The following is a 14,699-nucleotide window of genomic DNA, read 5'->3' on the forward strand; positions in this document are numbered from 1 at the left end:
ACTCTAGGATGATGCTTTTTAATTGTTATTTTTATATTTTTAAAAACAAATCAAACCATTAAAAATATTACAGACATGTACTGAAATTTCCTGTACAACAAATATGAAAACAATAAAATTTGTACATCATTTCAAGATATTCAACAGTCACTTATTTGAAACACATCAACTTTTCCCTTCTTAAGCAGGCCCCAAATAGGAAAAAAAAGTAGAACAGAAATGCAAGAGATGCAACTGTTATACAGTGGAGCTTTCAGTGGACAGCTTTCAATAAGCAACAAGGGAGAGAAAACACTGACCAGAGACAGATCTTAGCAATTATAACACAGAGAACATCAGAGGGCAGGGAGAAAACATTTGCAAGAACTCAAGCCATCTTGACCAAGACAGATCCACAAAGTAGTGGAGCATTACCTGTAGTCCTCCTCTTCCTGCAGAGACATCCTATAAAAAATGTTCTACTTGTCCACATCAACACTACACCCAACTTCATGTTTACAACATTTTAAGCCTTACCAACTTTTTCCACCTATACATGGAATCAACAGGTCATTTACTTCAACCTTCAGGCTCTTCTCACAATGTTTTGGGAAAACACCTGTATACAACTCTTTAAAAATGGATACTCATTAGATGATGGCACAAGTGAGAATTTGATGCCTGCTTCCAACACCAAAATAATGGGACAGATCCATTTGTTTTCTGTAAGAGGATCTGGGCAGTGCTTAGGCAGAAACACATACCATCCTAGCTCATCTTCTGATGTTCTACTGCAATAGAACAGAAACAACATGATCTAGCATGGAAGACTCATCTCCCTCTCCTCTAGGCTATAAAAAAAAGGGCCTTCTGAAGCAAAAGAACACTTGCCACCATAAGGAGCAAGTTATTGGGAAACCTGGAAAAATGAATACTGGCTCTGTGCTCTACACAGACGTGCAGTAATTAAAAGAGTCAAAGAAAATAATATGACTGTAAAGGGCAGACTTTCCTCCCTCCCAGTTCCTTTGGAATGGTTCTGTTTGGTCCAAGTGGTTTATCTTTGTCATCTGACAGCAGCTTAGGAAGAATGCAGGTGAGAGATCCACTTAGTGGGCTGCCAGTTTGGATGGAGCTGGGCAGGATCATGAACCTCATGATGAGGGTTTTTTAAAGTATTTCAGAGAAAGAGAAACAAAATTATATTCAAGAACACATAAGTGGCTGCGACAAAAAAAAAAAAAAAAAAAATCACAAAAACAAAAACCAAACAACAACCAACCAAACCAAATCCCAAAACTAACAACCAAAAGTGAACTGTGGTTTGTCCTCCAGTTTTGCTCACATAGCACACCACAGTTTCCCACCAGGTTGTAAAAAATTCCTCAGGGTATTTGAAAAGTTACAGTTGTGCACCAGGAATTCCTATGTTCTCCTTCAGCTGACATTGGACCTTGTGAGGTTGCCAGGTTCCACCACAAAGCCACATATACTCCTAGCATCTGTAGCTTTTTCTGAAAACTCTACTAAAACAAAGAAAACCCCCTAAAACAATGACAACAAAAAAGCAGCAGAATTCCAGGGACTCTGGTTATTAAACCTTCATAAGATTTTTTCCCTGCTTTATAGCTATTCTATAGCATTATTCACAAACATCATATTCATCTGCAATGCAACCAGTGCAATGATCCAAAGACCAAAAAACACACCCTCCCCCCACCCCAAACTACCTAAGTCCTTCATTGGTAATGCCTTCCTAAGTCTAACAGTTATGTACCAGCAAAATAAATCCAATCTGATCCTTGACTTGTGAAATCAGCAAATGGGGGATTTCTGCTTGTTCTTTCTGTTTCTGAAAGGACCAGTCAAAACAAAAGCAGCAGTATATTGCAAATAATTACAAAACAATTACACTGGATCAGTGAGATGCAAGCAGGTAAGATGTGTCTCAGTTTTGAATGGCTAAAACAACCAAGAAATTTGTCTTTACAGCAGAATTTTGTGCAATGTGTTTTGGTAGAAACAGTAAAGCCAGTCGATCCATTTGGGAGTGCTTGAATACTTGGAACCTTAGTTTCAACATTTTCACAGATTTATACGTTTGAGGAAAAACAACAACAATGATAAAAAGACACCAACCTGAGAAAAACTCTATTAGAGTGAGCATTATTCAGTAAATCATATATTGCACCTTTAAATAAATCATTATAAATTGTATAAAAACAGAAATACCAGCCAGGAACAGGGAGGAGCTATTCTGTCCTTCATCCACACCCCCACACACCCCCCCTGCACACACATTCACAGATTCACTTGCTCTGTTTTTAACTACAGTTAAAGCTCGGAGTGACAAACCACACTCCTTTTCCTCTGGCAGAGGCACCGAAACATTAAGGCAGGGGATATTTGTGGTGAAATGCAAAAACAAAGCTCACCTCCAAACTTCTGGAGAGTCCTGCCAACAGTGCAACTACAGTTAAGTTCAACATAAGCCTTATTTAAAAATCTGTGTTCTCATTAAGAGTTTCAGTACAAAAATAGAATCTCTGCTGTTTCTTTTTTCCTAGAATAGCAACTAGAAAAGGCACAATTTCCAAGTATAAATGTCCATTTGAAGGAGCCATTCGCACTCCTTTTTTAAATAAAAAGGAACACAGAAAAAAATAGATCACAGAGGCACATATCTATTAACTAAGTAACCAGATACAGTAGATAAAATATGTTCCTGAAACTTATAATTAAATATATTAAAACAGCCCACAAGCCTGGTGTCTGTAAATGAAATCATATAAAATTGTAAAAAAAAAGCTTGTTATTATTTTAATATTTAAATTCTAGTTCACTGTTCATACTGCAAATGCTATTTCACCTATCAGTACTGTTAAATTCCCAAGAAAAAGCAAGATTCCTCTGTTAACTTAAATAGTTTTGCTTGGGTTTTGTTGTTTGGGGTTTTTCTTAACATCAATCTGCAGCTCCTGCCAGCATTGTGTTTTTCCTCCTGTAGATGATGTCTTTGAATGCTGACAGAACTGGAGAAGGCAGACATGAGACACTGCACACAATCCCAGAAAACATGAGTCCAACACCTCTTTCCTATAGGCAGCTAACACCTCCTGGAGGCACTGGGCTCCTTCTGTACTATGCATGGTAGCCATTAGCCTTCCCAAAGGCTGGCCCAGGTGTGAAGTTTTCATAGATTGCCATTGCTGTCATGTTTTGGTAGATAAGGTCAGTTTTCCTCTCTCTCTGGGATCTAATGATATCCATGACACACTGGTTTAGGAAGACATACTGGTCCTGTTAGGAGAAAAAGATAAGGTAATGCATTTCTAAAAAAAACCTGAATTGCGAAGTATTTCTGCTCCTGAACAGAGGTTTGGGCACTGCACTGTTATCACAGACCACGTTTTAGAATTTGTATGCATAGTTATAGAAAATAGAGCTGCAAAGGACCTCATGATGTCATCTGATCAACCCCCCCATAAAGTTTTGCTGTCTAGGACTAGGACCTGTCATGCCTAGTGCTATCCTAACAGACTTTCATTATGGAGATTTTACACCCTTTTTCATATCACCTGGAGTTAGCCCCCACACCTTTTTGGATCAAAGTGATTCACTTCAGCATGAATGTTTGTATCCCTGCAGAACATTAAAGAAAAGATGCACACCAAGACCACTTGGCTCCAGATAATTCTGGCTCACAGCTAAAGGATAAAACCTACATGGGTAAAACAAGCAGCAAAAAAAAGCTGCTTCAGGATTTGATTCTCTCCAGTGGCAAATGCCAGTCCTACAAAGTATTCTGTAAAGAGATTGTTTGGATGTACTGTGGTCCCTGGCTGCAACCACTTTTGTGGGAAGAGATGAGGCAGGAAGGAGGGAAGTTAAATTAAGAGCAATTTTGACTCCTTACTACCTCATCTTCCTGTAATTCAGGGGCACACCTGGATGATTATGCACATTTAAGACAAGTGCTGCTGGATGGGAGGGAGGGAGCCTCACCTCAGTCTGCACCATGAGTGGTCGGTGCATGCGGAGATCGTACACCACTCCATACACATCCACAGTGTTCTCCATCTCCATCTGCTGGATCAGGCGGTCGATGGCGATGAACGTCCCTGTCCTCCCCACGCCAGCGCTGCAATGACATGGACAGGCTGTTGGTGCTTCCTCTCAGCCAGCCACCTGCTCACTGCTGGCCTGATGAAAAGCCAGGATGATGCTTCCCACTATTTCAGTGGCACGGGTAAGAAAAGGCTTGGCAGCACAGAGGGGTGTCTCTTAGCACCAGCAAGAGGGGCTTCTCAGCCTTACACTGCACAAGACTCTATCTACAAGTGCTTGAAAGGACAATTTTTCCAGGGTAGGGGGGGAAGCTCTGTTCTAATGACATTTTGTATCACTTCCTTTGCTACCTACACGGCACTGCTAGTTTCTGAAACACAGGGCAAAGGCTTTAATTTGGCAGGGTAAATAGCCCATGTCCTTTGGCAAAGAGACTTAATTTGGTTTTAATCCCATTGAAATAGAATTGACTATTCTAAATTGACTAAAAACCACAAGATGGAAGTGTGTCTAACAGAAACACCTTCTTCCTACCTGCAGTGCACCAGAGTGGGAGAGTCCATTGGATTTTGGCTGTTGTACTCATGAACAAGGTGTCTGAAGTTGATGAGAAGGTCTGTTGTCTCTGGCACTCCGTGATCTGGCCAGGAGGTGAAATGGAACTGGCGTACTGTGTGGCTCTCAGGGGTGTTGGACTGCAGGAAAAGACATTAAAAAAACCCCACCCTATAAAAACTGGCTTCAGAGGAGTAACAGTTGGGTTTCCTGACACATGTACTGGGCCAAGCTCAGCCTCATCAAAGATGCCTGATACAAACTGTGCAGTGATTTGACCAATAATATTCCAGTTTCCGTCTTCCTTCTGCTGTGGTAGAGAATACTTGGAAATTATTTCCTTGTCCTTTTACTTTACTCCAAGCTCATATCTGCTGCACTGTATTTGCTGATAGGGCTAATTGTTCAGTGCAGCACATATTACAGGTATCTGCATAAGCACAAGGTTATTAACAGACTAACAACTAACAGTCAAGGCAGTCCCTTACCTTTTCTACAGTGAAGTCCCTTATTGTCCATTCTGGAAGGGTAAGTTCTGAGACCTTTGTCACAATAATGTCACCATAGCTCTTGGGTTGTTTGTCTGGCCAGTATTGCTCACATTTTGTCTAAGATAAGAGTTACAAAAGAGACGCATCACACACAGCAATGAAGCAATGCACTCTTTTAAATAACACACCTCCTGAAGCAGGGATGGAAATCACATCACCCTTTTAAAGAGCTCTTCTAGGGCAAGTGAAGCTCTACCAAAATCATTCTTTAGAGAGAAGAACCTACCCTCAATGACACTGATTCCACAACCCTCCTGAGACAACCTGTTTTGATAGTCAGCAGATAAAAAATAGGCAAAAGCAAAAGAAAAAAAAAATTGTACTTTTTTAATTTGGAAAACAGTCTTCCACCAATGGGATGATTGTTAAAAGAAAGTGGTCAGTCTCCAAACCACCAAGGTAAGAACAAAATAAGAAGAGATGCAGCTGCCTTCAAGAGACACTTTAGTTTTGATAACAACGTACCCGGGCTTGTTCCACACATTTTGTCAACATAACAATAGAGTAAATATTCTTTTCCCAAACCATTTGCCAGAAGTCTTCTATAGTATTGGGTAATGGACCCTGTGCAGCAATAAATGCCTTCTTTGAATTATAACCCTAAGAAGAAAAAACCAAAATATACATATACACACACACGTTAGTGAGAAATAAAAGCCGATTTTAAACACCATTAAGAACTCTTATGCCTACATCAGAAAAATACACATCATATTTCATTTCAGCTAATAAAGCAACTTACAGGCATATAGTTTGCATTAATATAATCGCCAGTTCCAGAGCTTTGATTTGAAAGTTTAACACGAGAAATATCATCTGAAAAAGAAAAAAAGGAAAAGACAATCATGAATTTTAGAACTGGAACCCTTCAGCAAAATATTGTTTGTCTAATGCATGGTTTCTAAACAAAAGGTGTTCCAGAACAATGTGCATTTTAAGACTAAGAATATAACTTCAGGAATTATAAATAGCAGTAGCCTTCAGAAAAATGAGTGGCCAGGATAAACACTCAAAATACTCAACACAGATTATTTTGGTTTTAAACATGGTTTAATTTTGCCTGTTTACATTTTAATCCAACAGAAAAACTTCATACAGTTTTAATTACTGCATTAAAAAAAAGTGATTTGTCACTTGCTGCCATGGCAGATGATCTTTTTCCTCCAAAGCATCCTTAAGTACCTGTCACTGTTCACCTTTCAATTCCTTCTGACACTCTGCTACATTGCCTGTGGGATGCCCAGAGGCAGCTTGAAAGGGCTTAAACTCTTACTTCATCTGTAAAGCTGGCCAGCAGGGCCTTAGTGTTTCTCATAGCTCTGCACATCTATTTGGCTGTGGTCAACTGTTATCCTCTTGTGTTTTCAAACTGGACTGCACATTTCTCACAAATAGGAAGTTATTTAGTTAAGGAAAAGTTCTCTAAAGAAGCTTTCTGAAGAAACATCCTTGAGGGAAGGCTCTTTCAGGTTTTCTTATGCAGTGACTTTGGAAAAGCAGCAGCCCAAATTCACTCATTTAGAAAATGACATTTGAAACCTCTGGGTACTATTAAAGCCAGATTAGTCAAACCCAAGGTTTTTCATGGAAAAACTCAACCAGTAGAAGATGAAAACCCAAAGAGTGTAACTCACATGGTAAGACATTGTTGTATCTATTTTTTCCCCTGTTCTCAGGAAGTTCAGCAGCAAATTTGGGCTGATGAACACCAGCAGACTTGAGTTCCTGCAATAAAAGGAGGATTCATGACCACTTGGTCCTGGTTTAGCAATCAAACAGAAATATCACAAACAGAAAAACAGGCCAAACATTCGTGTCCTGTGCTGTAAAATAGGCATGTTTAGCTGGGATAAATGACAATTAAAATCAGAGTGGGAGAGTGTCAGTGTCAAATCTAAGACAGAAGGGATTAATACAGAATGTAGCAATAGCAGCATGTTTAAAACACACAAATGGGCTTTCAAAGCCTGGAAAGAGTTTTGTGGAAACAGACACTGGTATCAGTGGCAGCTCCTTCTGTCCCCAAGGCAGGGAACTACTGCATAAACTCTGCATATATTACAGGGAGAGAGCAAGCACATAATGAAGTGACTGAAGGAAGCAAAATCTGAGAGGAAATGAAGGTGGAGCATCAGCTTGTGAAGTATGAAGAGCCAGAATTTGAAGAAGAAAGTCAATTAATAGCTTCAAAGAGAAAAGCAAAAGAATGAGACTCTAACAGCAGACATGACAACAAAGAATCCTCCCTGACACTTCCTTCCTGTCCTTTGTACCTCACAACAATTGAGCTTTAGCAATTTCATAGAAAAAGTCTTATGATCAGTAAGCAAATCATAATTGCTGTTTCTCCAACTGAGCTATTCACAGGTGTGGTTTGCAAATCACACCCACGCACTGAGATTAGCAACAGATCTGTCTTGATATGTATAAAAAAACCCCAAAACAACCCAAGATGAGAAAATTGAAGTAAAGAGAAATTATATAGCATCCCCCAGGCTAACTCTGCATATGACTAGGGCAAAGATTTGGGACATCTGTCTCTGGTGAGAGCTCTGACAAGCAGGCCATGCTACAAGCCTAAACGCAGAGATAATAATTCAGGACAGGAAATATTTATCATGCACTTCAACTACATTTGGAGCTGCATAAGGGAAGGGAGGGATACACATACAGCTTAATCATCTCTATAAAAAAGGATCCTTCTCTTTCCCTCAGAAAGCCTTGTGCATGCTCCATAGGAAAGATGATTTGTCTTTCCAAAAATATTTGTCATAAAGCTCTCTCAACTGAGGGAACATACCTCATACTCTTCAGCAAAACCACAGTTGGAGTCAGCTTGCTGCTTCTTAAAGTACGACTCAAAGTTCTCCACTTTAATCATTTTTGATCTAAAAAAAAAAAAGGCATGAGAAAAGCCATGTGTCAGCAACTGGTATTAGGTAAATAAGCCACGAATAAATTCAGTTAATGTGTTAGAAAGTATGCTTTACTTACTTCTTGATTCTTCGGTAGGGGGTGAGGGGAAGAAAAAAAGGCTGATTAGACACATGCAGTTGTATTTTTCATTATGTGAATCTAAGACTGAAAGCATGACTGTTAGTTGCAGCCACAAAACAATGCATTTATAGGGGATAGGATATCAAGCATAGCATTTAACTGCTCTGTTAAATCAAGGAGAGAACAGTGCTTCCTTCAGGAGAGGAACATCAAAGTATCAGTCAGCTCGTTACTCCCACGGGGCAGACCCCATTCCCTAGTGTCTTTTACGCTAATTATCAGAGTCTACAGAGGTGGGATTTCATGGGATGCTCTGTCTTTCCATCAGCACAAAAACTGGCACCAGAACCAATAACATGATTCACTTGCAGTGCCCGTGACTTGCAATGCATTGTGATTACCCCCTCCAAAGCCAGCTTTTACAATCACAACATTATCTGAATTAATGGTTCAGCACAAAGTAGTCATTAAAAGAAAAAAAATTCAGGTCACAGAGCCTACTTTGCCTATGTGCACTTTTATCAACAATTTGGATTGTTTCCTCAATGTGGACAAAGCCTGTGTTTCATTTAAACATCCTGTTTTTCAAAACCGCATGGAGCATTTGTGTGTCCACAAGTGATTCATTAAGTGAACACTCAAACCCCTGAGGTGGCTTTAGAAGTCACAATCAACATTATTTTTAGTCTGCATGCTGGAGTCTTTAAGGTTCATGAGGAGTTAATACTTCAAAATTCTCTATAAAACAGCACAGAAAATAAGTATCTGAGTTCCTAGTAATTTTTGCAAGTATCACTTGAGCTCGGAAAACATGAGAAACTATATGAACTTACTTAATTGGAGAAAAGGACACTTCAGTATTTCTTTTATCTTTCCTATAATGTGAAAGAAAACAACACAATAGGTTCACAGTAGAATTCAATGGAATATATATGAGGTTTCTTATGACAGCTATTTCCTCTGCCTGTTGAGAACAATTTCTATTAAAACATCTCATTCTGGGAAAAAAACCCCCAAACTCCTGAGGCAAACTTTTACACCTGGAATAAAAGAACCCCAACTTCATCCTTCTTTTGGAGATGTTGTGCAGTGGGACTGCTTCTTTCTGCTGGAACCAGAGTATAAAGCCTGAACACAAAGCACATATTTTGGTGGAAGATGTACACCTGAGGGATCTGCACCACTAGCTAGTATCTCAGGAGAACTGCTACTAATGCCAGAATCCCTACAGGAAGTGTTCAACAGTGATGTGTCAGTGGTAGGTGAATGAAAAGAAATGTTGCTACTTTAAAGGAAGCTCTTCCCATTGCTCTACACAGGTATTAGATACAATTGTGAAAATAACAGCAGTTAATCAAAGAAACTATGAAAACTGGACTGAGGGCCCTACAGTTAACTCTAGAGAAAGGATCCTGCTACATGATCAGAAACAGGAAAAAGCCTTTGTGCACTTAAGTCCCAGATTATTTGGACAATACTGGAAACTGAGAGACCAGCTCAAACTCATCAGCTTCTGGAAATTCCAGAATAGAAGTTTGATATGACAGGCCATCAAGCAATTAAATAGAATGACTAATGGATAATTTAAAATCAAACCATCTAAGGTCCAATCACACACAATTACTTTTAGCACCATAATTTGAGATGTTTGCTCACTTCTGACTGAATGACTTCATCACAATCCATGAATGGTGAGACATGTCCACAGGTTGCCCAGAGAAGCTGTGGATGCCCCATCCCTGGAAGTGTTCAAGGCCAGGTTGGATGGAGCTCTGAGCAACCTGGTCTAGTGAAAGGTGTCCCTGTCCACAGCAGTGGGATTGGAATTGGATGATCTTTAAGATACCTTTCAAACCAAGCCATTCTATGACTCTATAACTTTGTTCTATGAATCAAGATTCATTTTGTTTAGCTCTTCTGAACTCATTAGTGTGCAACCATGTGGTTAAACAGTTATTTAACAACTGGTTTGATACTTGAATTGTAATCTGTAACATACAGACAACATTTTTAATACAACATATTTTAAAACACCTTGATACCTGTGTGTCATGAGAGAGAGCCCTTTTTAGGAGAAAGATTCAAAGTGAAATACTGGTGCACCTCAACACAACCAATACAAACACGCATTACCTTCTCCTTCTCCAGAATATGAACCCTCCTACAGCGACCACAGCAAAGATAGCCAAAAGGCATCCAATAACCACTCCAGCAATAACACCTGATAAAAGAGAGTTAAGTATTACTCACTTACCTCTTCAGAAATTATCTAAGTCAATCAACATGCTATAGCAGAACCTTGCAAGTGACAGAGCATGCTCCACTCTACTAAATGTCGTCTTTACTGTGTCCTTTGGCAGTACCAATACTGACACCTCATTAAGAGTAATAACCAGAAAATGTTAAATTAATATCAAATTGGGATCAAAGGACCAATGGACCTGCTCCTAGTTTAACAGAACTGTGAGAACACCAGTTACTATTTGCCACTTGTTGCCATACCAAAGTCTCACTGTGTCATCCAATCCCTTTCAGCATACCATGAGTAGCACAGCTTTTCCTGCAGTAGAATCTTACATGGGAAAAAGGGATCACCCGCAGAACTAGCAAGAGATGAATTTACAGAGCAGTGCCACTGCAAAGCTAGAAAGAAACAGTTCATACAGAGAAACCAGTGGGTGTTTTGATATTATGAAACTTGCCATAATTAAGGAATCCCCACACGCTGTGTATGTGCCAAGCCGTCAGTCCTATATTTGACATTAACTATACCTGGATCCTGGGGTAGTAAAACCGGTTCAGAACAGGGTGAAAATGATACATAGCTATCTTCCCCCTCAATCATGTTGGCCATAAAGGTTATATTAGTGAAACCTGCAACACATGCCCTGTTGAAAAGGAATAAGAAAAAAACAAAACCAGGTACATTAGAGGGTTTTAACAGTGTTTAGCAAGATCTGTAATCTTTCCATTAGATGATCTTTTAAGACTTCTACAGCAGAAAAGATTCCTTAACAGAACAGTGGTTTGAAATACATACCTGTATGAACGAAGAGGGATCAGTGGTCCATTTTCATAGCCATACATTGTGTTTCCCTTGCCTACATTAATGATGTTTCTACCATCCTGAGAATGGGTAGAAGGTGATTCTGACTGCTCTGTTTTTATGACATACGTAACATATGCAGTTGTCTTCTTCTTCTTGAAATCTTTGTATGTGTTGTTCAATTTAGACTTCAAAGACTCAGAACCTTCAGGAAAAAACAAGGATATAGGTGATATCATTCATCCCCTGATTTTGTATCAATTGGTACAGTGGCTGAGATGGTCACATGAACCACAGTTGTCATTATTCTATAAGCACTGCCTGAAATGAAAGGCTGAGTGCAACAAATAATCTCAGAAACCTCTTCTACTGCAGTGCAATCTATTGCATTACCTCCCTATTCCCCAGTGTTATTTGGTTTAATTTGCTTTTGGTTTTCCTTCTACCATTTATAGCGGAGCTTCTATACCTCCAAAGGTACAGTTGTGGTGGTACCTGTATGCCTCATGGACAGGCTTCACTAGCCAAGTCAGCTATATCCATACGTGTTCTATCAACTATTATACATACAGAGCAAAATGCAAACGGTGCAGAAAAAGTCAATCAGTTTGGTAATATTGCGCTACCCATACAGCATCAGGCCTCATTCAGGGTGACACTAAACTTGTCCTGACCTTGTTCCTTGTCCTATCCTACAAGAAGTCTCACACCTAAAACATAGGAGAGGAAAGAGGTAATTTCTGTCTTCCCTTGACATACACAAGCACTGGACAAAACAGTGATCAGAACAGTTTTCTCTTCAGAACAGTAAGAACAGGCTACCACAGAGCAGTGACCAAGAGGACATAATTTCAGAACTGCACCACTTTACAGTGCCTGTTATAGCAGATCAACCCTAGAAACTTAGGCAATTATACAGTTAAAACACACGTGACCTAAGAGGTAATAAACAAACTCAACCTACCAGCTGTCCAACAACTCAAGAGCAAGCAAACTGACAACTCTTCCCAGTGCTGAGGGAGAATGAAGAATCTCTCTCATTTGACAGAATTTTGCATACATGACTCTCTACTGACTGTCTTTATAAAGCTAAAAGTTCCTTCTAATAGCAGGTATAATACTGAATTCACCTTTGCAAAGGAGAAGCCTTGCGGGAGACTCTAAAAGGTGGGAAAGCTCCATAAAGTTTTCTAGTGCTGTGCAGACAAGGGGTGACCTAGCACCAGTGGCAAAGCTGTCCTCAGCTGTAACTCTGCAGCAACAGACTGCAAGACAACTCTTCTAAAGCACTAACTTGGTCTCATAAAAGCAGCTGAGGCTGCAATTAACTCAGCTGCCTAGACCTGGGTGTTCAATACTACCTATGTCCTGTCTTCCCCCTAGTTTCCATTCCAACAGGATGTACATCCCAGCTTATACCAGCAGCTCCTTTTGGGTGCCTTGGATATCACCCTAGGACATTTCAAACAGCCTTAGACACCATTTCTTACACAACAGAATTAAGTCCCCTCTGTCTATCCTAAAGGCAACCATGTCTATTTTAGAACAGAGCAACACATCTCAAGAACATTTGTGCTATTTCAACATGATAGAACTGAAGGGATGCTTGGCTGTGAGGCTGTTTTCTGCTTTCATCAAAGCACTCACTCCACATTACAAATGTGGGCAAACTTCCTCCCTTATTTGTCTTGGTCACATCCTGCAAGTCCTCCTTCTTGAATACCTTCCAATCAAAACCACACAGAAGAATGCACCAAATCTCCTTGTGACTAATCAAGTGCAAGCAGAGCTGCATGCAAGAGACTGACATTCAAACCAGCAACTCTGGGGCTGCAGAGTAGGCATGTGAAAAACAGGAATTTTCTGCACTGATGTGATGTATATATACACATCTATATATATATGCACACACACACATTTCTTGGATGTGTATTGCATGGAAAACCACAGAAGGAAGATCTACAGTCAAAATTCTGCAAAATGAATTTCCAGTGTTGTAGCAAAGGATAAGCATGAACGTCAACTCCCACTTGAACAGAATCTGTCTCCATCAGGTGCTTTATTCCTCCAGTGCACTGGGAGAAACACATTTTTCAAATGGAACCTATGCTGCAAAACTAAATTCCTTAATGTAATGATTTATCACTAGACTTTCACCTAACAGAGACATTTCTCAGCTTTGATACTTCAAATAGACTAGTCTGATAGGCTACCCTCTAGTTCTCTGTGGCATTTAAACTCCTATTAATGCTGTCAATGGTATTTAAGCCTTCAACCTGCATCCCATCTCTCTTAGTTAAGGTGTTTTGAGTAAAAACAGGAAGAAAGCTCTTTTCCTTTTAAGACTTTACTGCAGGCATCCTCTAGCTGAAGAAGGGAGGGAGAAAAACATTCCACATTCCAAAGCTGCTTCTATTAGCTGCTCTGAAAATGATTCTGTGAGGGGAAAGAAAGGATACTATGCAATCTTGGGGAAGGGAATCACTGGCAAATCAAGATAGCAACAGCACAGGGGCAAAACATACAAGATTTATGCACAAAGATAAGTCAGGCAGGAAAAGACTGAGTGCAAACAGAGGGCTTCTGAAAACAAGGAGTGATCTGACTCCAAGCAAGGTATTTGCCTCATGATTTCTGAAAGGTGATTGAAAACGCTGAATCTGCTTTTTCTCTATCCATTTAACACCTGTTTAGAGTGTAAAACATAATGCTGTCTATTAAATTGTTTCAGCTACAAGAAATTATCATAAACACCTCACCTTGTTCTTCTGTTGTAATCATTACTGCATAGGCTTCTAATGGACCATTCAGTGCATCAAAATCAGAGAATTCAACAGACAACGAGCTGTGACTGATGGCCTTGACTGAAGGAATTTCGCTTGGAGGAGGTGGGTCTATCAATAAAAACATTTTTTAGTACATTAAGGACTGACAAAAGTTTTCCAGACAAGAAAAGGCTGTGATACTGACACTGTTCACATAATGCATATTTATTGTGCATCACATTCGACTATGCATTACTGTAGTGCTTTATTCATAATCTGCAGGCTGATAATGTAGTGCACACCAAGTGTGGTATTCTGCAATCATGAAGTCAGTATTTTTGTCCTACAAATATCTTTCATTCTCAGATCTTAATGCTTACCAGTAATGCTGGTGTGACACAATTCATCCACTGGAGAGCTTTCAGGACCATTTGAAAGAGTTATGATAGTAACATTATAGGTCCTAAAAAAATTTAAAGGTGCTGTTTGGAAGGTTTGGTCAAAGTCTTCTACCATGCTGCAGGGTGGAGCCCATTCTTCCCTTGAAGTATTTATATTAGATATTTTAATTTTGAAGCCAGAGTTGTTACCAGAAGGACATTTCCACTTCAGCCTTAGGAAAGGCTTCTTGGCCACTGGTTCACACTTAAATGAATTCACTGAGAGAGGTACTGCCAAAAGAAGAAAGAGTAACAAAAAAAAAAAAAAAGAGTAAGAAATCAAGTATTGTCCTTAACA

At 39.6% G+C, this 14,699-nt stretch overlaps 1 protein-coding gene across 1 annotated transcript in view; it reads right to left on the bottom strand.

Annotated features, from left to right (window-relative positions):
• Nucleotides 1-14,699, bottom strand: part of PTPRJ (protein tyrosine phosphatase receptor type J) — a 28,065-nt gene continuing 13,366 nt past the window's right edge. The window contains exons 11-24 of the mRNA XM_085063806.1: nucleotides 14,342-14,632; nucleotides 13,956-14,090; nucleotides 11,191-11,401; nucleotides 10,923-11,038; nucleotides 10,284-10,371; nucleotides 8,984-9,025; nucleotides 7,954-8,041; nucleotides 6,788-6,878; nucleotides 5,896-5,969; nucleotides 5,619-5,753; nucleotides 5,091-5,210; nucleotides 4,582-4,742; nucleotides 3,985-4,120; nucleotides 1-3,279 (exon numbers count right to left, since the gene is read on the bottom strand). Coding sequence (XP_084919932.1) covers nucleotides 3,121-3,279; nucleotides 3,985-4,120; nucleotides 4,582-4,742; nucleotides 5,091-5,210; nucleotides 5,619-5,753; nucleotides 5,896-5,969; nucleotides 6,788-6,878; nucleotides 7,954-8,041; nucleotides 8,984-9,025; nucleotides 10,284-10,371; nucleotides 10,923-11,038; nucleotides 11,191-11,401; nucleotides 13,956-14,090; nucleotides 14,342-14,632 — 1,847 coding nt within the window. The 3' untranslated portion in view covers nucleotides 1-3,120. The remainder of the gene's footprint in view (nucleotides 3,280-3,984; nucleotides 4,121-4,581; nucleotides 4,743-5,090; nucleotides 5,211-5,618; nucleotides 5,754-5,895; nucleotides 5,970-6,787; nucleotides 6,879-7,953; nucleotides 8,042-8,983; nucleotides 9,026-10,283; nucleotides 10,372-10,922; nucleotides 11,039-11,190; nucleotides 11,402-13,955; nucleotides 14,091-14,341; nucleotides 14,633-14,699) is intronic.

The sequence above is a fragment of the Lichenostomus cassidix genome, chromosome 5 (genome assembly GCF_008360975.1).
Source record: "Lichenostomus cassidix isolate B80296 chromosome 5, HeHo_3.0, whole genome shotgun sequence".
Lineage (NCBI taxonomy): Eukaryota > Metazoa > Chordata > Aves > Passeriformes > Meliphagidae > Lichenostomus > Lichenostomus cassidix.